Source organism: Hyperoodon ampullatus (assembly GCF_949752795.1).
Source record: "Hyperoodon ampullatus genome assembly, chromosome: X".
NCBI lineage: Eukaryota > Metazoa > Chordata > Mammalia > Artiodactyla > Ziphiidae > Hyperoodon > Hyperoodon ampullatus.
In genome coordinates this window covers 106,444,827-106,470,159 of record NC_136913.1, presented here as the reverse complement: position 1 = coordinate 106,470,159, position 25,333 = coordinate 106,444,827, and the positions used below count along the sequence as shown (strand labels likewise).

The 25,333-nt window shown below is 40.4% G+C and overlaps 1 protein-coding gene across 2 annotated transcripts in view; it reads right to left on the bottom strand.

Moving 5' to 3' along the window:
- The window catches only part of GRIA3 (glutamate ionotropic receptor AMPA type subunit 3), a gene marked incomplete at its 3' end in the record, with an annotated part of 298,730 nt that overhangs the window by 4,235 nt on the left and 269,162 nt on the right, over positions 1-25,333 (bottom strand). Inside the window, exons 13-14 of one of the 2 annotated variants that reach the window (XM_079727502.1) lie at positions 13,363-13,610; positions 12,688-12,802 (exon numbers count right to left, since the gene is read on the bottom strand). In XM_079727502.1, the coding sequence (XP_079583628.1) occupies positions 12,688-12,802; positions 13,363-13,610 (363 nt within the window). The remainder of the gene's footprint in view (positions 1-12,687; positions 12,803-13,362; positions 13,611-25,333) is intronic. The other variant, XM_079727501.1, reaches the window with a different exon arrangement.

Sequence of the window (25,333 nt, the reverse complement as noted above, 5' to 3'; positions counted from 1 at the left end):
ACTATGAACATTCCATAGAATTTCTGAGCTTATTTTGGGTAACTTGGACCCACTAACATATCCAGTCATTGACAAGACTTCTATTGTCACAGAGATCTGGCCTCTATCAGACCAAGTCCCCAAAGCCTATTTCTTTTCTTCTCCCCTTTGCTGTTGAGAGCAGAAGGACCATCTCATCTTGAGAATTCTGAGAAACATATCATCATTTAAAAATAATAGGCAATTTCAGAGTACTTGGGATTTGAAAAACTGTAAACCTTTAGTGTCACAGAGGTGACACTTCCTTGGTTAGTGCAGAGCTTGGCAGCCAGGATGTCTGCATTTTGTTTCTCACCAGGAAACTGAGGTCCTTTTATACTTTAAACAATTCCTTCAATCAGTGCTCAGAAGCTGAGGCTTCTCAAATGCTAGCCAGACTTGCTTGGAATGCAAAGCAACAAAAGATACTCAGATAAAAATTTGAGCCTCTTTAGGATATTACTGGCAGTGAAAGTTAAGTCTTAGACTTTTAAAGGACAGACAGGCCATCTATGGCCCTGAGATCAGTGTTGGAACTGCCTTCTCCCCTAATCCCCACTATCTGGCCTCCTTCTCTCTCCTTTCCCCCTATTATTTTTTACTTTATCACCACCACCTTTCTTCCAGTGCTGTGCCTTAAGCTAGGCACTGGGACCCAGGCTCAGGATTAGGACAGTTGGCTTAAGTTGCAGGGGAGATGCTTTCCAATGGCATATGGGTGACTGATTCCATCAGGACCTCAGGAAAAATTACAAAGCATTTTTTCTTCCTTTCTGTGCTTCCTCTTTTCTTATTGTAAAGGGCCCAGTGTCTTCACACTGCTCTCTAAGCCCTTACCAGGCCCTGACCTCCCTCAAGCTACTATACTCTTCAGATTACTTCATTCAATTTCTTTAGTACAGCTGCTCTTACTAGAGCCCAGGAACAGAGCAGTCTGATTAAAGGCACTCACACTAAGGTCCAAATAGAGACCTCTCCCTAGAGATCCTGGGTTTTAAAAAATTTGTCAACCCTTAAGTGAGCTAGGTTGATAAAAGTGTGACATGTTAGTTTAGAACAATGGTTCTCAAAGTGTGGTCTAAGGACCCCTGGAGGATCCCTGAAAACTTTTCATCATAGGGTCTGTGAGGTCAAAACTCTTTTTGTAATAACACTAAGGCATTCTTTGTCTTTCTTACTCTTATTCCCTCATGATGTACAGTGGAGTTTCCTGGAGGCTACATGACCTGTAATATCACAACACATTGAATGAAGAAGCAGAAATGAGAATCCTATTCTCTTATATTACGCCAGATATTAAAGCTATTTGCAAAACTAGGACAATGCCACTCCTCACTAATTTTTTTTAAAAGTTATTTTTCATAAAAAGTATGTTATTTGTGTTAATATACATTGGGTTTATTATTTTTAAGTGAGTTAATACATTATTTTAAAATTCTTCAGTTTTAATTTCTGATATGTTAAGTGTTTATAGACTTAATACATATGAACAAAATCTTTTGGGGGTACCCTATAACTTTTAAGTGTGTAAAGGGGTCCTGGGATAAAAAGGGTTGAGAAGCACTGGTTTTAGAGGAGGGTAGACTTCTCCCCTGCTGGGGCCTAGTCTGGGCTGCCACCCTCCACTCTTGCCAAAACCCAGGCTGAGCATTTAAGCATCCAGGTCAGCAATTTAGAATCCTACTTTTCTGACAAATGGCCTACCCCTGCCTTAGGCCATCAAGTGGCCCCCACAGAATGGTTGGTAGCTGCTCTCTGCTCCCATGGCCTCCACAGTTACAGTAGAGGTTACCTTAGAGCAATGGTTCTCAATCGGGGGTCATTTTGTCCTCCAGGGGACATTGGACAATGTCTAGAGTCATTTTTCACTGTCACAACTGGGAGGGCAGGGAATGCTACAGGCATCTAGTGGGTAGAGGCCAGGGATGCTGTTAAACACCCACTAGGCACAGGGAGGCCCTCCACAACAAAGCCCCAGATGTCAACAGTGCTGAGGCTGAGAAACCCTGCCTTAGAGCGTCCAGACCTCATCTGTTGCCCCAGGGCTTTAGAGAAATCTGACAAATGACATACCCTTAGAAGTTTAGTCTTTGATTGGGAAAAAAAAATCACAGGGCTTAAGGAACCTGGCAGGGAACCAATGTGCGTTTGGGAACTTCTAAATAAAAATGAAGGAGAAAAACAAACATTTTAAGACGTAGCACAGCCAAGGAGCATAAAAGCTGTAATCAGAAATCACAGATAATGCCACTTAACAAGGTTAGGATAGCTGCCAAGAAAAGAAAATACTTTAAAGGCCAAATCTCCTAGAATTGTATGTTGCTGCGGGGTAGAATAAATTCCCAAGATGGCAGAGAAAAACTGCTTTTATCCACATAATTTTCTCTCTTACTGTACCTTACTGGGTGTATTGCCAAACTCAATTCAAATCAACCAAATGTATTGACACCCTCCTCCCAACACACACACACACACACACACACACACACAATTTGGTATTTTAACGGAAGTGGAATTAGGTGGACATCCGGTCATTTTAAATGTCACTTTCCTCATGATGCCATTTTTCTCTTCACCCAATATTTTCTCTCCCTCCTCCTTCCTTTTCTACCTTGTCTTATTATTTGGGCCCAGGTCTTATGTCTCCTTCTAGGCTGTGTTTCTCAAGGGGAGGGACCATGACTTATTTGTATTCCCCTCAGAATAGTTCTCTCAATAAATACTTGATTAGAAAACTCTCTTTTAGCTTTTGTTTTTCAGCCTAGTACTTCACACATAATAAAATTATTATTATTATTGGTCAAGTTTAATAATCACTTTAAGAAGGTAGATTTATGGTCTCTATAAGTAAAGAAATCGAGGCACAGATAGGTTAAGTAATCGGCTCAGAACTGCACAGCAAATTGTGGGGCAGGCCAGAAGGCAAATTAACATGCATCCAACTCTGTACTGTACATTCTCCAATGGAACACACAAAAAAGGGGTAGCAGTCCTCATTGTTTTCATTCTTAGGGCTTGGATGCTCATAATGAATTTTTTCTTTAGGGATCACCATACTCCAACTAACTATCAGCCTAGCAAGGGCATATCTAGCAGCTGGGGCCTTTCACTGTGTTGCAGCAATACATCTCCAGGGGAATGTTTCAGAGCAATTACTGTAGGCCCTTAACTGGTACCTGAGAGAATTATGTCAGAAATATTTACTGTACTCACTTCAGTAGAGAAAAGAAAGAATTAAACAAAGTAGGTCAGATTCCTATCATGGAAATTAGGCAGGCATTCTCCCCTCTGAAGGGCTTGCTATGGACGTTTTGCTGAGTAGAGCCCTCGTAAGACAAAAACACAGGTTGACAAGCTTAGGGAGAGAACAGGAGGGCTTTGTGATGTAATTTCAGGGGGTCTGGGAACATCCCCCTGTCCACAAATATTTTCCTCACTGGTACCTGAATTTCCATCACGAGAATTTCACACCTTTAAGTTTGAGCCGCATTCCTTGTTAAAACACAAAGCTTCCTGAGAAATGGGAAAGGAAGCAAAGAGTAACTATTTCTAAACTTCAACTCTTTGTTCCATTTCATTTAAAAAATGTTCAGGGGGGAAAGGGTGTAAACTTCTCCTATGTAAAGGGTGTAAATTGCACCCATGTCATAAAAATGTATATGGATTGTTGATCAGATGGAGAGGATGAGAGCGAATGTGAACTAGATAGTCAGTTAACAGTATGTGAAAGTAGCACAGACCTGTGGCAGGATGACTATTCCTCAGTGCTGGCAACAGTCACGGAGTAGCATCTATTTTTTTTAATTGGGATAGTAATGTAATTCATAATGCCTTGAAAATGAGTTCTATTTTTGAAGACAACATAACTGGCTGCTACAAATTTCTGCTTATCTCTGCCATCCACACCTGGCAACAACTCAGCAACAAAGCACTGTGCTCATTAATCCAGGGCATCCAGCCCCGGGTGGCCGTTGTCTAGGTTCCCAGCTCATTCCTGGGAGCTATGAACCAGCCATTGCAAAGTTCAGTGTCATCTTAGTGATGGCCAGTGTTACATATGAAGACAGTTTTAGGATAAGAAGACCATTTATTTTTTTTCCCCTGTGAAAGTAGAAACTGCTTATTAAAAAAAAAAACTAAAACTAAAAATGTTGATATGTTTCAAAAGAACTGTCCAATTTAGTTTTCAATTTGATTTCAGGAAATACCTAAAATAGGTAGTTTGGAGCCACGTTGGATTCTTTCTTATGAAGAGAGAAATGTGGACAGAGTGGCTTCAGGGTGCTGAGTTTTCCCATAGTGGAAAAGAAAAAAAAATGGCCTTGTGAATTAATGACCAAGTTGATTCCTCCATATGGTGATCCTAGAAGGGTTGAGATAAGGATTTGTACCATGGATATTGTTCTGGGCCTGAAAAATATAGGATATGGTGTATGTGTATGGTGTAGTATGGTGCAGTATGGTGTAAATATGGTGTAGTATGATTGATCTGAGAGAATGTGGGATATACTCTGCTCTACATGGCTTCACTTCTCCTTTCTGAGCACGGACACCTAAAGAGCAAATGTCTGTTTAATAAATGATGCCAAGAGATCATCACTGGTGCCCTTAGGAGGGATGGATATATGTGTAAATATGTGGGTCATGGAGGGAAAGACAAGGAGATCACAGAGAAGTAAAAGAAAAATGCGAGCAAGGATGGTGTATTTGCATAATTAGAAACTTGCTCTAAGAACACAATATCTGAATGATGATAACAGAAACTTATCACAAGCTAAGCTGGAAGCCCATCCCTCATGCTATGCTTCATCCGAAGCTCACTCTAAGTTACTGCTTTGTTTCTTGGTACCTAGTGATTTTTTTTGAACAACTTCTAAAAATTATCTTCGGCCCAGTGGAGGGAGAAAAGCCATCTTTCACTGGCTTTTCTACTGAAGATATTTCAGGTTTTCATGGTGACAAGTCACCTTTCCGAATTGCTCACTTGCTTCCCTAGCTTTTTCAGGCAGGAAGGCAGTTACAGACATCTCTGCCCAGGCAGGGCTTGATTTATTAAGTTGAAGCCAATTGATAACCAAGCAAGAGGAGATTCTTTGTTGGATAAAAGGATTTATTCTACAGTCCTTTATATTCTTTTCCATAGGTTACCTTGGGATATGTGTAGTAAAGGGATTTACCTCTCTACAGTAGCTGTTGGAGGCTGTGGAAGTTCAAAATATGCCCTAAACTACATTAGTATCTGGACCCCTTTAAAGAAGCTGTATCGATTTCTTTTCACAGGGGTTTCTGGATGCAGCATTCTAGGAGAATGAAGGTTTAAGTTATTTTAATCTTTCTATCCTTGGATCAGCCTGAACTTTCTCCACAACCTGGGAGCAGGCACATATGACTGCTGGCAATACTGGACTCTGGCCGCCCAAGTGACCCTCATTCCACAGGGGCAGCTACAATGATTTGCAGAGTTGTGCAGTGCTTAGCTGCTAGACACTTCCTCTGAGACAGTATTTATATCATGTAGTTCACAAATGTAGCTCAAACCTATTTAACTCCTTGCTAAAGAGGTCATAATTTAATATAAGTGCAAAGAGCAAATTCAGTAATGCATGCATATAACATTAGGAGTTGAAAGCTGTGAGTTATTTTACTGAGGGCCCAACAATGCTAATGATTGAAACCTATTGATGAGCATCTGTGCTAGAGAAGCAGCCCTCAAAGTCACTTGGAGATATGTGGATAAAACCAGGGCATTTCCAAATGATAACCTCTCAAATTCAAAGCGATAGATCCCTTGATTACACAAGTTGTGAGTTTCACTGATGGATTTCTGCCAAACTGGGCCTTTGTCCAATCTCTCCCTCTAGAACAGGAAACCTAAACCATTATGGGTTGTGGACTGTCTCACATAACCCGATTTGTCTGGGAAGACTTCTTACTCAATTTGTCCCTGACAGGGAGAAGGGGCTCAGGGAAGATGCTAAGCTTCTGGAGAAGCCAGTTTTGTTTAAGATGTGGCCACAGATAATTTCCCATGTACATAATTCATATGATTCACTTGAAAACTCTGTTTGGAGATCCATTAAAAATTCAAACTATCACACTTCATTGGGTTTTATCACATACAAGTGTATTTTCTTTAGTTCATCCCAATGGTACTGAGAAAGAGAGGCATAGATTGAGAAGGACAGAAACCGATCTTTACCAGAAACTCACATGACAAATGTTTCTGAAGACATCTAGTTCATTCTCCTGATTCTAGGCAAAATATTCATTGAGAGTTTAATCTGATGGGTGCCAGCATCCTATCTTTCCCCCCAATAACCCTCCGTTGACCATGACCCATAGAAAAATAATCAGTCTTAGCTTACACTCCAATAGATTGCAACAAATGGGGGTCTATATATCAGATCTGAAAGCTGACTTCTGGTTGCTGCTCCAGGGTACATGCCACCCTCTTCCAGCTCGCATGCTAGCATCCACTTCTCTGCATTTCCAGCAGTGATGCTAGGCAAGACACACTAGCAGAGTCAGTCTCTCCGTCTCTCTCTCTTTTTTTTAATGTAACGTATGCTATTGTCTTAGGTCTATATTTTGAGAAATATTTGCTTCAAAGCCAGATGAAAGTAAGCTTTATGGTGAATCTAGCACTTGGACCACACTTTTGCCACCTTTGACAAATGGAGATTTGCCTTATGTGCCAAGGGCCAGATGCTATACCGCTCTCTAGGAAGTCAAAAGAGAATGGATTTCAGTTGTTCTCCCTAAAAGAAATCTGCCCCCACCCTGTTCCACCAACCTCAATTCCCACCCTCATCGAATGTATTTCAATCATTTCAAATCTTTTGTGTTTCTTTTCCATGGCTGTCCTACCTTTCAGAGAGTGTAGTTCTATAATCTTCTTTCCAAATGAAAGGAAACCAAATGATTTGGTCTTAGAGGGGCAGAAAGGGCATAGACATGTACCATTTAACTGTGCACTGCAGTGGTGTCTTTCTTCTTGGCAATTGTTCAACAGCATTCTTACCTTCAGGCTTTTCAGTCCTGCTGCTCTTTCTGTAGCTCTGGTGTTGGACATTTGCTCATTATTTGTCAATAAGAAACACATTCAAGTTATCAGGATAATACCAAAGGCAAATAATCACATCCTAATCATAGAAACCATGTTAAGGCCACGCAGTCAATTTCAAAAAAAAAATTCACTAGAATGGATTAATTTTTAAAAATGTTTTCTTTCTGGATTACAATTTTTTTCCGGTGGTAGAATTTATTCTTTAACACCATCTGGTAAAATCAATGGTTTTGGTAGTCCCTGGACTGGTTCAGTTCTTAAGGCAAAAAGGTCCCTTGTTTGAAGCAGCCACTTGAAAGAAAGTGAGGGTTTGCTCTTGGGAAGAAAACCTGAGGAAGTTCAAGGAGCAAATTTAGTCACTATCAGGAAAGATAACTGTCAGTTTCTTCATACTTCCAGGAGGCGGCACCAGCATAGAGACATGCAAACCAACGAAGAGCGTAATATACTCACCCTACTCCTTGATCCCAAACCAGTCTCGGTGATTCACAGGAACTTCTTCTAAGACCCAGGGAGTGCCATCAATCTGTAATGATTCTTGACTACACACATAACAGTGTCAATAGAGAGTCACTGGGATCCATCTTAACCCTGGGTATCCAAAATGTCTACCTTTAGGGATGGCTCCTGCCAATAAAAGGTCCATCTTGTTGCAGGTAAAAGACAGATGCAGATTCACATCAATTACCCAAGGCCCAAGAATGTCAAAGAATTCTGGGTGTGGAAGAGAAGTGGTTAAGAGATGGTGGCATAGGAGAGGAGAATTGTAGACATACATGGAAGAAGAAGAAATACACACAAAACTGAGGATCTCATTTATATATATAGGAAACACAGTACCACATCATTCATCTCTGTACCACCAAACAGAAGCCGAGGACATTTGGAAATGTGCTGTCCTAAAGTATAAATTTTTTTCAATCTCTTAATAGGACACTTGCTAAGCAAATGTATGGGATTAAAAAAAAAGATTTTTAGTTATAGGGAGGAGGAACATGTTTGAATTTCTTAAGAGAACAACCCTTTTTAGGTACTTTAAAAGCACCCATGTGAAAGGAAGCACAACTAATTTTAATTGCAAGCCATTTTTGGAATTTACTAAAACAAGTTCCCTAAGTTCTTTCCTAGCATCACATTGGTTAGTTTATTCTAGTTCCTATATATTTGTGAAGATAATAAAACTGCATTTCTCTATCAATACTCTATAAATCATAATGGTCATCCTACCATTTACTTAATTAATGGAAGTTTAAGTTCATATCCTATCCTTATCCCTTACTTGCCTATATGCCTTACAAGTTAAGGCGACTCTCATTGCAGTCAAGTAGTTCAGAATGGTCTCCTTTAAACATTCTGTTCCAACGTCCCCCAAAGCACGCAAAGTGTGCTGATTTTCTGCTTGGAAAATATGCACACTGGAAGTCGATTTAAATCCCGGGATAGAACTAAAACCAGGACAGTTCTAGGGTGAGGTGGGGTAGAGTTTATAATGCCTTATCACCCATCACAAATAGATTGTTTCATTGACCAGCCCCCTTCAGGTAAGGTAAGGTTAGGTTACATGGGGAAGCTAAGCTGGTGCCCTTTATCCAAGATTAAGGGAATGAAGCGGGGTGGGTGGAGGGATCAGAAGAATTTGAAAGTTTGAGGGGACAAGCAGCTGGGGAGGGAGGCTGATGTGGTAATTCAGCAGCTGAATCTCTATTCTGTGATTTACAGCGACAGACTTTCACTGGCTGTGTCACAAACCCCTGGTGATTGGGGTTTATCGCTCTTTATTGGCTCTTAATTACTGCATTTGCACACACAGTGTAATAAAGCACTAACACAAAAGGGTGGTTTGCAGGTTAAAAATTCCCAAACCACAGCTCTAATTTCCATGATCCTTGCCTGTGCATTTATAGTCCATCATGGAAGGATCAAGTCTGATTTGTTTAGGCCCAATTAGCCCAGGTTTAGGAAATTGGTAAAACCAAGCAGTGTTTTAGTTCTAACCTGTAGGTCTGCTGCAGGGGCTACCTTGGTGACTGACCTTGTCTTTATTCATTGTATCAGAAAAATAAAAAACTCTATTTCATTAGCTTAAGCGAGTGCACATTTAAAACAGCCTGATCATTGCTTGTTTCTTCCATAGAATAGTAACATTTTGAGAAAAAGCTTAGAATGTGTAATGTCTCATGTCAGGGGGGAAAAGTCAACAATTTAACATAATTGCCCATTTATCATTATTTAAAGGTTGCAGGGGAGAAAGAGGTGGGGGGGAGAGGGGGAGAGAGAGGGCGTGAGGAGAGGGGGGAGAGAGAGAGAGAGAGAGATAAGTAATACATGCTTTTCTCCGTCTCCTGGTCTCAGAGATAATAGGTGTAGAAGCGTTTTTGAAAAAGTAAAAGCACTCATAAATGTCAGGCTTTGTGATTATTGTCATTTTTAGTCATCAGTACTGAGAGCTGGAATGGCTTAAATATGCTATTTGCCTTGTAACCAAGGTAGTTGAGAATAAACCTGATTTTTATGGAAATCTATCACATGCAATCAGATTCACATTGCTCATTGGATGGGTAGATGTGATAAATTGCTGTCTACAATATTATCACCAGAGGTGACCCTGAAAGTCAGCAGAGATTTGTGACAGCATTAGCTGTGTGACCTTCTCAAAGTCACCACCATCTCTGGGTCTCACTTTCTCTATGAAATGATGGTCTATTTGTCAATTGTCATGTTAACTGGGGATGGAATACAATAAAGAAATGTAATTCTCAAGCCATTTTACTAATACAGTTAGAACTCACTGATTTGGACTAACAGAGGGGAAGGATTATCTGAAGAAGAAAGTCCTGAATTACAAAATAGGTTCGAAGAATGACAGTTTCATTACTTTAAGTCTGTCTTGTAATTCAAACTCACTATAAAACATTGCCTTAGTGGAGGTCCTCGTGAGAACTGCTTTAGCAGATAAATTTGTAATGAATATGATTATATCTAAAACAATGCTTCCGACATTTGAAAAAGGTTTGTTCTCTTAAGGAAAAATTCAACTGGCAGTCTAGTCTAAACTCTTCATTTGTTTAACAAACCTCTCGACCTCTCTTAGACTGTAGACTGGTGCCTGTCCAGTTTATCTCAAATTATAAATTAGAGGGCTCCAAAGTAATGAGGTCCCACTGCCTTTTCTACCTTCTTCTCCATTGATTTGTTTTTGGCATCACCACTAAATAGTGGTAACACAGATTCAAGTTCATCTCTTGCCCCTTCTCTTGCTCACTCTCAGAAAACTGCAGGTAGCAAGAAGGAAGGAGATAAAGGCAAGCTCCTTGGTAATCCAGAAATGGAATAAGCAATTGTTGGATATGCAGCACTGATCATACTATTATCCATAGTTGAGAAAGGGCTCGACTTACTTCAAAAGGTTGTCTGGAGGAATGACCAAAAAAAAGTGATTTGAAAGATGCCTGGCAAGTAGCACTATGGCCAAAGACATTGGAAATATCTAGGATCTACTGAAATATTTTTCTATTTGCATATCAAAAATCAGATAATCTGGAAATCGTGAGGCTGTCAACAAAGTTACTTGATAATTTTGCAGCAGTATTAGCTGAGGAAATATCTGGGTGAAAAGTAAAAATTCAGCCAGATGTGTGCAGGTTTTTTTGTTTGTTTATGTAACATCAAACATCTGGTTATTTGAAAACTTCTGGGCAGTTGGCATCCTGTGGATGTTTTAGAATCATCTTGATACAGTCCATGGCTCCTTTTTAACCATGCTGGGTATGAATGATGAATTCGTGACAGCCATGTATCCAATCCAGCTCAGTTTTTCACTCTGCAACTCACTTGAATGATATAATTAGGTTCTCCGTGGCCTGATAATAAAATGAGAAAAAAGACCAGGAAGAAGGTTCTAAATACTCTAGGCATCAGGTGAGCCACTACAAAACTCAAATGAGCCAAGTCAATGGCATCAGTTCACACTGGTGGGAGAGGAAGTTACTGCTTTTTGACACATAGTAAAACCTTGATTAATTGGAATCCATAAGGGATGGATGGAATTTTCAATAAGAATACTCATTTTGTCTCATTCTTGGCTAATCACACTTTTTTTTTTCTCAAAATGCTTGTATCCACTTTCTTGCCTCAGACAAGCGGCCTCTAATGTTTGAGGGTCAATCCAGATGGAGAGCAGATAGAGCTGAGTGTGACCCAACCATAGGTCATCTCTTGGCAAGTGACTGAAAAAAAATCAATTCCTTGCAGTCTTCTTTTTTGGTACTACTGCTGCTTTCTCATCAATGTGGAGTACTGAGGGGGGGCAATTCAGTTAGTTGGGGTACTGGTTAGGTGAGCTCTGGTTAATCAAGGTTTTACAATAAAAGACCTCGCCAATGCTTGGTAAGATTATGTCCTGAAGAAAGTCATTTTTAAATTTATTTCTTGGAAAGTGCTCTGTGTTTCCAAACCCATATTATACTGCAGACTGGCAAACTAACTTTTCCGTCAGAGTCCTGAGGAGTGGAGAGAGAAAGAGAGGAGCAGAGGTGTAACCATTGTCTCTGAAGGAGAAAAGTTTTGGCTTGCCTGTCTGTTGGTCTCTGATTGGGAAACACTATTCTTCACCTTAAGACGCCCATGGTATCTTGGTCGTACAAGAGCCGATCTTACATGCTTCAATATAATTCTCATGCCCTTTGGGCCATGGAGGATTCTGTTTTCAGGTCCTCTCCTGTACTTACCCGACGTGTCTTTCCATCATTTGGTATTGTGGCTTCTGAGCTTGCCCCTATTTCTTGTTGCTTGGTTGAAGGCTATTCATCCTTTCTAGCCCCAAAGAGCATTAAGGAGCCAAAGGAATGCCAAGTAAGATGGTTTTTCTCACAGCGGTAGCCTGGATAACCATTAGACCTACCTGAACTAAGAACACAGCTAAGGAGAAGCCACATCAGGGATTCACACACATAGAGTATCAGTTAGGTGACGCGCTTGTTTAAATATACAAAATATCTTTGTAAAGTCTCTATATGTGGTGACTTATTGAAGAAAGACCCCATTTAACTTGAAACTGAGCTTGCTCTTTGGCTTTCAAGTTGAGTGGGGCCAGCTTAAATAGGCCATCACATATAGAGAGCAACATCTCACCACTCAAACACATGATGGAAGAAGCCAACCAGCCACTGTAAGCAACCATCATACCATCATGCCTTAGGGGAAAAAAGGCTGTAACCTGACTTTTCAGTAGATGGATTTGATTTCTCACACCACTCATCTGAGGCAGGTGGGGACAGTCTTAAGGAAAGCCTCGGGCTCTTGAAAGCCTAGGGCGTTGAAACCCGCACCACAGCCTTCATAAGGCAAGCGGTCTGGTGTGTGAGGGGAGGGAAGGGGTGTGGATGGGGAGCCTCTGTCTGGGAGTTTAAGAAGGGACCCAAGTTAGATCAAAACTGCGGGCGGTGCCCTGGAGCCTTTCTAGGTCCCAAAGCTGCCAGGCAGGGGAATAACCTGGTCATTCCACTTTATGTGTGAGTCTTGTGCTCTCTCCTCAATAATAAGATAACAGTCTTGCCGATTACTCGTCACTAAGGGTACCCGGTTGTGGTGACATTGAGGCTGACCTTGGAGTCACCGCCCCCGCTGCCGCACTCTCCTTTGTCGTACCACCATTTGTTTTTCAATTTGTCCAAGAGGCCTTGCTCATTCAGTTTTAATACTGCCAGGTTAACAGCATTTCTTGAAACGATAAAACATAACTTGTAAGAAAATGCACAAATGCTTAGGAAATCGTTAACGTATAAAAAGGAGCACAAGAGGACAAATTGGCTAAATTTCACAGAACGTGGAGCTATAAAAATGTCTGTACAGCAAATACAGGGTTAAATATTGGAAGGTGGCATGGAGGATAACATTTGCTCAAAACTGAAGTGTGCGGGATGGGGAGATTGTCTTTGATAAAGAAAGTAACAAGAACACCACATCCATGCAATTAACATTCGTCACATATGGCACCATAGCTTGGCTTTTACCATTTAAATTGAAAAAGCCGTTGAACTGTAAAATTAAAACAGCAACAAACAGTCAGAGAGGACAACACAGAGAGAGAACATTAAAAAAATGGATGCATTAAATAGATGAAACCATAATTTACCGTCTTATTTAACTCCATGGAATATTGTAGATTTTAAACTTTTAAAAGTTACCTCAAAATCCACAAGAAAGAAAATGACAACAAAATGCATCAGGGTAGGTGGAATACTATAACAACACGGATATTGTTATATTATTCCACCCACCTTAATGCTGAGCCTTTAGGGGTTGCCACACCATAGCCTTTGGAATCCAGATTTCCACCAACTTTCATCGTATCACACGGTTTTCTCTGCTCAATGTACTCATTCATGGTTGACTCCAGCAGGAAGGCGAACTTTCCCTTGGACTTCCGCACTCGGGCCACTCCGTCTGCTGTTGTTTTGGTAAACACAGATGGCTCTGCTGATTTCATGTAAGACCACATTTTCTCATAGACAGCAATCTTGGATCTCTGCAACAGAGATGAGAATTCTTAGAGCTACCTTCAGATACTAAAACTGAAAGAGGCCTCAGTGCAGTGGTTTTCAAATAGTTTTGATTGCCATCCACAGTAAGAAAAGCACGTTACACTGCAACCCAGTAAGTACATTCATACATATGTAAACATGGTTCCAAAATAGGTTTCTCAAAACCACACTCATCTTTGCTATGTGTGGTGCTCTCTGGTATCTTCTATTCTATTTGAATTCACTTAGAAAAATGCTAGTCAGGACCCACTAAATTGATTTTATGGCTCCAATAATGGGTCGCAACACTTTGAAAAACACTTTCTTAGTTCAATATTTCTCTCAATTCAGAAATCACTCCTACACTATCCTGCTATGTGATTACCCTATACTGCCTGCAAGAAAAAAAAAAAAAAAAAAACGGCTATTGGAAGGGAGTGTACAACCATTTTAGTTAGCCTACTCCAGTATGGGGCATTAATTATTGTAAGAAAGTACTTCCTTATTCTGACCTGAAATTTGTTTCTCTATGACTCCTACCCTTTACTACTATCCACTAGAGCTATGCAAAGTAATTCTGTTCCTTCTTCTACATGGTGGTCCTTCAGATATTGCAAGGTTGTTGTTATGCCCCCTCTTCATCTCTTCATCAGGTTAAACTCCACTGATGTCTAATACTATTCCCAGAAGCCTCATAGAACCCCATGGGTCTTTTTCCCATGGGGTTCTAGCTAGCAGTGTCTCTCTTAAATTGGAGTGTCTAGAAATAAGCATGGCATCCCTGTTATACGAGAAGGACAGAATGAAAAAAACTGCTTCCTGTCATTGGAGCATTATTTTCTATCACTACTGCTTGAGCTTTCGTTAACATATTTAGTCTTTCAACCATCCTTTCAACAAATACCTATTGAGCACCTGCTATATACAAACCACTCTGCTCAGTGGTGTGAAGAATATGAGAGTCCTTCCCTCAATTCAGATTGAGGTCAAACCCTCCAAACTGTTAGCTTTTTGTACCATGCCAAGTTTCCCTCATCGTTAGCTTTTTGAATTTAATTCCATTAAATTTCAATTCAATTCAGGTGGTCCTTAGAACGTGTACTAAATACTTACAGGTCTATGTTAGGCATTTTGGAGAATATAAAGGAAGCATGGTCTCAGTGACCCCATGACTTACAATCGAGTTGGGAGCTAGATCCTTAGGAATGAAAACCCTAGAGAAAAATTAAAAAGAATCTTTGACCAGAAGTGAGATAGCCTGGTAGAAACTATAAACACATGCCATGTTTTCAAGCATCCTTTTATTGCGTTTTCTGGCCTCTACCTCAGCTTTTTGGATTGTTTATTTAGCTGCTCTTCTCTGGACTTTGGCCAGCTGCACTGTATCTTTCTTGAGGCTTGCTTGGACCTGCTCAAATAATTCCAGAATTATTTGCACTCCCAGAACTATCACCATGGAAATTAAGCATTGTGTTTATGGCAAGCAGATCCTCACTGAGTCACTGAAATTATTCACCGAGATGAAATATGCTTGATTTGCATAAAGAACAGGACAAAAAGCCAATATGGCTGAAGCCGAATGAACGAAAGGGAGAAAGGTAGGCAAAGAGCTGAGAAGAATAATCAAAGGTCAGATCTTGTAGGGCCCTACAAGATAGGTCATGGTAAAAAGTTTGGATTTGTTTTACATGTGATAGGAAACCATTGGAGGATTTGAGGAGGAGTGTGAGAAGATCAGATTTAAAAATTTAAAGCATTACTCTAGCTGCTGTATGGAGACTAGACTATGAGGTGGGCCAGAGTGGAAGCAAGGAGATTGGTTAGGAGGCTATCCTAATGAACCAGGGAAGAGATGGTTGTGACTTGGACTAGGCCGGGAGCAATGGAAGTAGAGGGAAGAGGTTGGATTCAGGATATGGTTTGGGGAGATAGCAAACAAGCCTTGCTGATGGACATCTTCACCCGATGGACCTAGAGACACTTTCAGATTAAGCATTTCCAAACCAAACTTACTGTCTTCCTTGTACAGCCTGGTTCTCCTTCTAAATTCATCAGCAAACTACCTAACATCCAAGCTAGAAAGTTTGGTTTTTATTCTTTCTTCAGCCTCTCATTATGCCATGTTTATTCTAACATAGAAATGCCTGTAGGGTCTATCCTTTTGTTTTCTTTTCGTTCTCATTACCGTTGTCCTGGGGCAGGCTCTCCTCAGATTTTGGTCTAGACTGCATTGCCTCCTAACTGGTCTCCCAGCCTCACCTCTCTCTTCAATTTATCCTCCAGTGATCCTTCCAAATGTAAATCTCATCAAGTTACTTCATTCTTTAAAATTCTCCGATAGTTCCCTAATAGCTACAGGCCAAAATCCAAACTCTTACGTATGATGATATTCAAGAGTCTTTATGATCTTGACTACTCTCCTAGGAGCCAGTCACAATGGACTACTCACTGTTCACTGAAATATACCACACATTTGCATGTCTTCTACCTCTGGTTATGCTTTTGCTTCTGCCTGAATTATCCCTATTCACCCTACAAGATCCAGAGTGAATATCATGTCTTCTGTGAAATCTTTCTTGACTCACCTCTGTCCCCACAGAAGTGCTTCCTCAGCTATTCTCCCAAAGTACTTTGTTCGTACGTTTGCTATAGAGCTTTTACTAAATTGCATTAAGGTGAGTTGGCTATGAGTCTGTCTTCTCCATGTTTCTGGGTGATTTTGAGGACAAGTTCATGCCTGATTCATTTTGGTAGCCCTCTTGGAATCCAGCATAATGCCTGATGCATGGTAGGTACTCAAGATATATTTAATAACTGACCTTAGGCCTGATCAGGGTGACAACAAGATTCTTGGTCAAAGATATCAGAAGGTTGGTGAAAATGGCTACCAGCACTAATTTTATAGCACTGTAGAATTCTAGAGCTGAAGTTACTCTAAAGATCATTGGATCTTTCTTTTTTGTAAATAGCTTCATTAGAAAACAAACTTATGGTTACCAACAGGGAAAGCGGGGGAGTGATAAATTGGGAGATTGGGATTGACATATACACACTACTATATATAAAATAGATAGCTAATAGGAACCTGCTGTATAGCACAGGGAACTCTACTCAATACTCTGTAATGGCCTATATGAGAAAATAATCTTAAAAAAAAGAATGTATGTATGTATATGTATAATTTTTTTAACATCTTTATTGGAGTATAATTGCTTTACAATTATATGTATAATTGAATCATCTGGCTGTACACCTGAAACTAACACAACATTGTAAATCAACTATATTCCAATAAAAGTTAATTTAAAAAAAAGATCATTGGATCTTTCTCAGCTAAACCACTCAGGATATATGTTTTATAATCCGTGGTTTGTTTGGTTTTTTGCCACTAAGCCTGCCTTTGATGTCCACCCTAATAACTTTCCTCCTAGTAATCAAGACCTCCTAAGATTGAAATGAAATCTCATCCATTGGCATTTATGCTCATTTCACATCACATTATCCTCATCTGACACATGAAACAATTTCTAAGCATCATAATGAAATATTCTCAATGACTTTATTTTATTTCAGTAGGAATTTCCTAGACAATTGCTCAAAGAATTTTTCAAAGTAGTAAATAATTCGGATGCACAGAAAGATATAAAAAATTATGTTAAGAACACTTGTGTACCTGTCACGAAACTTAAGAAATAAAATATTATGAAGTTAGTTGAAGTGTGCCTATGTATCCTCCCTAATTGCATACCCCTCCTCTGGGCCAAAAGTAATCTCTATACTGAATTTGGTCTTTATCATTCCCTTGCATCTCTTTATACTTTTTCTCCTTTGTAATGGCTGCATAGCATTTTAATCTATGAATATATCATACCTTATTTACCCAATCTCCTACTGAAGGACTCTTAGGCCAGTTCCAATTTTTTGCTATTATAGACAACACTGTGGTGGGTATGTACCTTTGTTCACTTACAAAGAGGCATTTTGTGTTCTTCATCTTGGCCCAATCAAATCTGAGTGAAAGGGAAAGGGGGTTAGAACAATTTGTCTCTTACACAATTTGCAAATAGGCCATTGCTTCCAAAGATAAATTTATAAGGCAAGGGCATAGGGGCCCATGAATTTTGATCTGAGTGTAGTATAATTTGGACTCATTTACTTCATCATTTACTTGAGCTCTTTGATTGCTGATACAGGTTAAAAGGTTTATTCCTTTAGGTAATGATGCATTTCTAGGAGAATAAATGGCAATACTTGAAGTGGGTACTTTAAATGTGTGTGGTGTACATGCAACAGATATTAATGAGTGCAGTAAATGAAAAGTTAGTTAGTGGCAGAAATGATTGGGTCCTGGTTGATGACTGATTTCTGAAGGACGTTAGAAAGGGGAAAAAGAAATGGCTCATTAGTGAGAAAAATTAAGCTGAAATGTTTATCTTCCTAACTAGTATTTAAGTGACAGTATAACATTGAGAAAAAAAAGAAAAAAATATCGCTAGCATATATATTTTTTGCAGTCTGTCTTATTTTGGCTGAAATATTGAAGGCAATAAAAGGTATTGGATTTTAGCTCAATCATCTGGAAGAAATTTTAAAAATTATGGGCAGGATGTGTAACAGCAAATTCATTTTTCTCTAACCCACCATGATTCATTTATTTCATCCCACAGAGCACCATTTTGTACCTAAGAAGGAGTAAACAATGGTTATGTAGAGAGGCCATAAGAAATTCTCTTAGAACTGCAAGATAATTAGCAAATGAAATCCAGAAAGAGAAATACATGAATGGGGGAGGAACAGATTAACCCAAAACAGTAGATAAAGTAGCACACTAGCATTCATGGATTCCACAGTCACTGTTCTGACTATTTGTGATAGACCATGAAGGTCAATGATATGGAGAAGTTTGCTTTTTTGTTGAGGTGAGAATTTGAATCTTGGGCTCTGTGAGGCTGGTGTGTGGAAGCAAGTGATTAGTGAGGGCATTCAGCCCACCACTCAGCCCTTGGCTTTCTTTGCAATGGTGTTGGTTGCTCCTTGTCACTGTGCATAAAAGTGTTCCTCTGTAGACCCAGGTCAGTACAAGGTAACTGTATGGTGCAGTGGTTGAGAGTATGGAGTCACACTGCTTGTGTTATAATCCCACTTGCCTAGTGTATAAATGACCTGGCCCCTATGTGTCTCAATTTCCTCATCCATAAAATGGGATGATTTTTTTAAAAAGTGTCCACTTCACAGGTTTATTGAGAGAAATTACATGAGTTAACACAAGCATCTCACTTAGAACAGTGCCTGACACACAGGAAGTGCTGAAAAACAATACATATTTTTATAGTACAGAAAGCGTAATTTGTTTTAGTGGCAGAATTTAATAGCACTACAAATTACTTCAGTCCCATATTTACAGAAACATTACTTCATTTTATAGAGGGAATTATATGTGCAAGTATTATTCATATATCTGGATCTTCAGACATATTCCTGGTGAATGTCCATGGTCTGCCATCAGCAAAGATCATTGTCATGTAATCTGGATTAAAAAATTTTTGTTGGTGGAGGAAAAATGAGTAGAATGGCAAATTTCCTTTTTTTTAACATCTTTATTGGAGTGTAATTGCTTTACAATGGTGTGTTAGTTTCTGCTGTATAACAAAGTGAATCAGCTATATGTATACATATATCCCGATATCCACTCCGTCGTGCGTCTCCCTCCCACCCTCCCTATCCCACCCCTCTAGGTGGTGACAAAGCACCGAGCTGATCTCCCTGTGCTATGTGGCTGCTTCCCATTAGCTATCTAGCAAATTTCCTTTTAAATTTATGTTTTGTGGTTTAGTTGAGGTTCATACATTAAAATCCTCATTAGTGGGCTTCCCTGGTGGTGCAGTGGTTGAGAGTCCGCCTGCCGATGCAGGGGACACGGGTTCGTGCCCCGATCCGGGAAGATCCACATGCCGCAGAGCGGCTGGGCCTGTGAGCCATGGCCACTGAGCCTGCGCGTCCGGAGCCTGTGCTCCGCAACGGGAGAGGCCACAACAGTGAGAGGCCCGCGTACCGCAAAAAAAAAAAAAAAAAATCCTCATTAGCCAGAACACCGCTACTGGGAGACCTGGTGAATGAAATTTTCTGCTTCCCTCAGAGTTAAATTAGAATATTCACTTGGTCAATAGAACATCCAGTTGGAGTCAGTAGAGTAACAGACTTTTAGGGAGAGAAGGGACCTTAAAAACCATCTGGTTCAGCCTTTCACACAGTGTTGTAATGGCTTCTCTGGTCAGATGCCTCTAGCGGTCAGGCACTCCCTAGCTCACAAGAGGCTCAGGAAGTAGCTTACTCCATGGTGGGACAGTTCAAGTTGATAGAAAGTTCTTTTTGTTGGGCTGACATCTCTCATGAGAGCCTCTCTCCCCTCCAATCCTACTTCTGCCTTTTGCTTGAATTGGGCAATCTCTCGGCTTCCCTTTCTCCACTGTATGTAGCACTGATTTTACTGGCTTGTAATGGTCATCCCCAGTGGACTCTGAGCTTCTTCAGAGTAAGGACTACATCTTTTTTTTGTCTCTGTATTCCCATTGTCGAGCATAATGCCTGGCATGCAGGAAACTCTCACTACGTATCTGTGGAACGAATGAATGTTAAAATTGTAGTTCCACCCACTGGTCCTAATTCTGCCCTCTGAAGTGATACTGAATAACTATGCTCTCTTTTCCACATGACGTACAGCCTGAAGACTATCACCACCATGTCACCTTTTAATTGTCTCTTATATAAGCTAAATATTTTAACGGGCTTCACTTGTTACTTGTATGACGTGAATTCCAGTCATCCCCTTCCCCTTCTGGTCACCATCTTCCAGCTATATATATATTTTTTAATTTTTCAAAGTCCCTCCTAAAATGTGACCCCCAGAATTGACCACAATATGCTTGATATAGTGGCACTAGCACAAATGACAGTGAGACCATTTCTTCCCACGATCTGAACATGAGCACAATTTTTCACTTTGACAGGATTCAACAGGCATATTTAGATATGTTCATAGTTGAGAATTAACTGCATTCACAAAACAGAGCAATAAATTGAAAGCATAATTGTCCACAGAGGCATAATCTGCTAATTCACTTTATGGCATCAATTTACTGTCAGCTTGCAGGCAAAGTATTACACAATTTGTGAAGATAGTATTGGTGCTTGTGACATCTCTATGCCTCAAAGTGTAAAATGTGTTCTGAGTGAATAATTTGGGAGGGCAGAATGAAAGGAAGGTAAGGGGAAGATGGTTTTAGTTACTTCGTACTCCATTGTTCCTCAAAGGGGAATGGTCTAGCTTTATGTATTTATTAATTTTTCTTGGCCACTGTTGCTGTCATGCCTATATTGTCCATTTGCATCACTGTATGTATAAGACTAGCCTTGTACAGACATGTCAAAAAGAGGCTAGATTTAGCTTTGGATTCTCAGCCTCTATCTCCCCTGATTTCACTGTCTTTCTTCCTTATCCATCCTGTACCCCTTTTTTGGTATCGGTAGTCTTGGTCCTCATGGAGGTGTTCACTGATGTTATAAGGGCTTCTGTTACCCTTGAGCAAGGGATAATTTTTGTTTGAATACGGGATTCACGTCCCAAAAAGGAGAGTGGGTTTCCTGGTATCATATAAGGTGCCTTCTAGAGGCTGGAGAAGACCAGCCCTATGAACAGGACACTAAGAAAGGGGAAAATGGTGAGAGTTTCCAACAAAAATGCCTTCCCCTCACTCATTTTTGCCTTCTCTAACTTTATTGTGGACTGTTTATTGCTTAACAATTTGGTCAATTTCTCCTCTAGATCATACCTTTAATTAAGAGAACATCATTAAAAACTATAATCTTCTTTCTCTTCTGAATTACTTAGCCCCCTCTGAAATTTCTGCTTTTAATAAAGGTTCAGGTGGCATTACTAGGTGGTACAAATGAAAAAAAAGGTGGCTTTGGGTCTCTGTCTGCAGATTCTAGTTTGTATTGTGCATACCAGTGATGTCAAGAGGGGCCACAGAGGGCTTTTAACCTACCTGCTCTTTTCCACCAATCCACCCCAAAGTCACCAAACAAACAAGTCTGGAAAAACTGTGTGCTTGCTATGCAAACAGTTTCCAGATAGATCCCAACCAGAATGCCACCCTGAAGGGCCTCCTATATAGAAATTCGGAGATTGTCACTGGCTCAATAACTTGCCCCAGGTCACACAGTTAATGAGGAACAAAGCTGAGACCCCATCCAAGTCTGCTGAATTCAAGGCTACAGACACACTTTTTCCACTACAAGCCCAGCCTCTTCAGCTCTAACACTGACCATATCCTTTCTGGTGAAAGAGAGCAACTCACCTTCAAAAACGTTTATTTCTTCAAGTTTTGTTTTGTTTAAAGTCGGGGCAAATTGTAAATTAACTGCAATCTCTTCCCACTGAGGCACTGGAATAAGTGAACATTCTTGTCACACACTGTAACACTGCTACAGGCCCCTGGTGTCCACACTTCACCACGTGAAGGGATCAGAGCAATTTGGGGCAGAAGAGGAAGAGCACATCTGGCTTGCCAAATGCATCTGACACACGTTTTAAAGAAATCAGTAGCGCTGATGAGGCGCATTTGGGAAAAGGAATCATTGAATTTTACACATTTTTTTCCCTGAAGCAAAGGAAATGGTTTCCATGTTGGCTTGGAGCAAGGCACACAGGAAATGATTTCATTTCTAAAGCATGACTGAAGCCCCAATTTCATTGTCCTTATTTCCTTCACTTCAGTTCACACCTTTCTAAACATTCAGACTGCTTGTCAGTTTCCTTTTGCCTCGGACAATCAGTGGCTGCGCTGTGACTGTTTTAGTGAGAGTATGGGGAGGAAGGGAATGGAATACTGGTTTCTGTTCTTTGTTTTTCTCTTGGTGTGCTATGATTCTGGCTGAGTTATTTTGGGGGCTGGGCTTTTAGATAACTTCAGTGCAGGCGAGGTCACCTTTTGCCTAGACATTTGAGTTTTGCTCGCAAACGTCAAGTACACATCCCAAGTGCCTTTGCCTGACGTTTTCACGCTGTGCTCTAAAGTCCAGGGGCAGGTTTCCTTCTACCTCAAGGAACACTATTTCAGATGTCTCCTTTCCAAAGGTGCAGGTGAAAACCCAGATCAGTTTCCGGTCACCTTCCTAGTGTCCCTCCCTGGCATACAAAGTCAGATTATTATTCTGATTTGTCTTCTGCTTCTCTGGTCAGGTCAGGCTAAGAATAGTCCAATGGGTTGAAAGTAGCATCAGTGGCTCTATGACTTTGAAACCCAGAGTCAACAAACCCTTGGCGAAAGTGGTTCTACGGTCCTATTGCTCTATTCTGAGGGAATAGAGGAAGGGACGCAGTATCCTCTACCCCTGTGGCTCTCAATCAGCAATGACTTTGCCTCCCAGGAGGCATTTGGCAATATCTGGAGATATTTTTTTTTATTGTCACGAAGAGGAGGCATTACTGGAATCTAGCGGATAGACGCTAGTGATGCTGTTAAACATCCTGCAATGCACAAGACGCCCCTACAACCAACGATGATCAACGATCAACCAACAATACTTCAAATATCAGTAGTGCTACCCAATTGAGAAACCCTGCTTTATGGGTTTTGATAAAGCCACCATTAAGTGGGCAAAACAATAATAGTTAACATTTAATTGAGCTCATACTTTGTTCTAGGCTCTGTTTTAGGGGTTTTACATGTGTTAATTCATGTAATACTCATGATAACTCCATGAAATAGATATTATAGATATTGTTATCCCATTTTCAAAATGCAGAAACAGAGAAATTAAATAACTTGCCCAAGGCCATACAGCTAGTAGGTGAAGGAGCTGGGAACTCACTCACACAGACTCCAGAGTCTGTGCTCGCAAACAGTACACTGTTCCCAGGTGGGTTAGGTAGTGGTTGTAAATCGTATGCTAGAGCTGGACCATATCCACATAAATTCTGTTTGAAATGGTGCCTATACTTTAGCATAACTTCAAGGGTCATGATATTTCTATTAATACCTCCCTGAAATGTGAGATTGGAGACCAGGATGTCTTGCTCTTAACCCACATGAAAGCCCCACTTTTTAAAAGAAGTCAACAAATTATTTTTTTCTCTTTATTTTGAGAATGAAAATCTATAAAAATGTACTACTAGGGCTGTTATCAAGCAAGACTGAATTAACTTTTACTGTTTCTGATACACTTCATTTGTCATTTCCCCACCTAGGCAGTACCTCCTCTTCCCCATTTACTTTACCAGGTACAAGATGCCCTCCCGCTACCCTCCCCTGCTCACAGAAAAGGATTGGAAACATTTGCACTGAGGAATAAATGATGGAAAACAATCAAAATTGTGATCCCCTTGCAGGAGAACTTGCATTTCAGCAAAAAGCAAAACATAGCTAAAGGAATGATAGCCTAAGTGGTGGACATATCAATGGTTAAGGGAGAGGTGTGTGCATGTGTGTTGAAAAGCTGACTTTGCTAACTACATACCCTCACCTTTAGATTGCAGAATCTGTGGCTACAGAGAATGTGTGCCTGCTACACCCCTTCACTACTAATTAGAGCAAAGTCTCAAACTCCATGACTCCCAAGCAGTGGATTGGCTCTAGGGCTTCCATCACTATCAAACACTGCAGGGCCATTTCCCTCAGCTTGGCTGGAGTTCTATCTGTCAATGAAATTTCATCTTCAGCAATCCGGAGCCTATTACCCTTGACCAATTGGACTTCACTTTCCAACTGTGTTTTTATTTTCTATCAGTAAGATATTAAAAAGAGAAGTTCAATATCCTTATTATTCTTGAATCAATTAATTGTAATGCAGAGGGCAAACCTGACAATGCAGAGCCTAGAAAATGAGAGGAACAAATTCTCTTCTATTAAGAAGAAAAACCTATCCTGGAATTACAATCTTTTGAGTTTCTGCAGTGGCTGTTTCTTCCAGGTCCTTAGAACAAGAATTATTTTCATACTAAGGGAAAAAAAGCAACAGAAAAGGGCTTCCCTGATGGTGCAGTGGTTGGGAGTCCGCCTGCCAATGCAGGGGACACGGGTTTGAGCCCTGGTCTGGGAGGATCCCACATGCTGCGGAGCAACTAAGCCCATGCACCACAACTCCTGAGCCTGCGCTCTAGCGCCCGCGAGCCACAACTACTGAGCCCACGTGCCACAACTACTGAAGCCCATGCACCTAGAGCCTGTGCTCTGCAACAAGAGAAGCCACCCCAATGAGAAGCCCACTCACCGCAATGAAGAGTAGCCCACACTCACCGCTAGAGAAAGCCTGCATGCAACAAAGACCCAACACAGCCAAAAATAAATAAATTAAATAAATAATTTTTTTTGAAAAAAGCAACAGATAAAAAGAAGCAATTTTGCTCAAGGATATCAAGAAGAGCCCAAATTTTCCACTTAGTATTTTTTTGGAAGAGTTAGTTTCCCAAAAGGTAAGCTGGAACTAATCTGAAGAGTTCTCTTAAAGCCAGCTCATCTGTTCTCTATCTGTAGGTAATACATACCTGGGAAGCTACTGATCACTGCTCTTGTGATTCTGATTTAATTGCATGATGTGGGGCCTACATTGAAAAAAAACTTCCTAGGTGATTCTAACATTCAGCTTGGGTTTAGAACAATCAACAAAGTTTCTACAACAGCAACAACTAACTGCCAGTTATTTGCAATGAATACTGACAGTGAGAAGG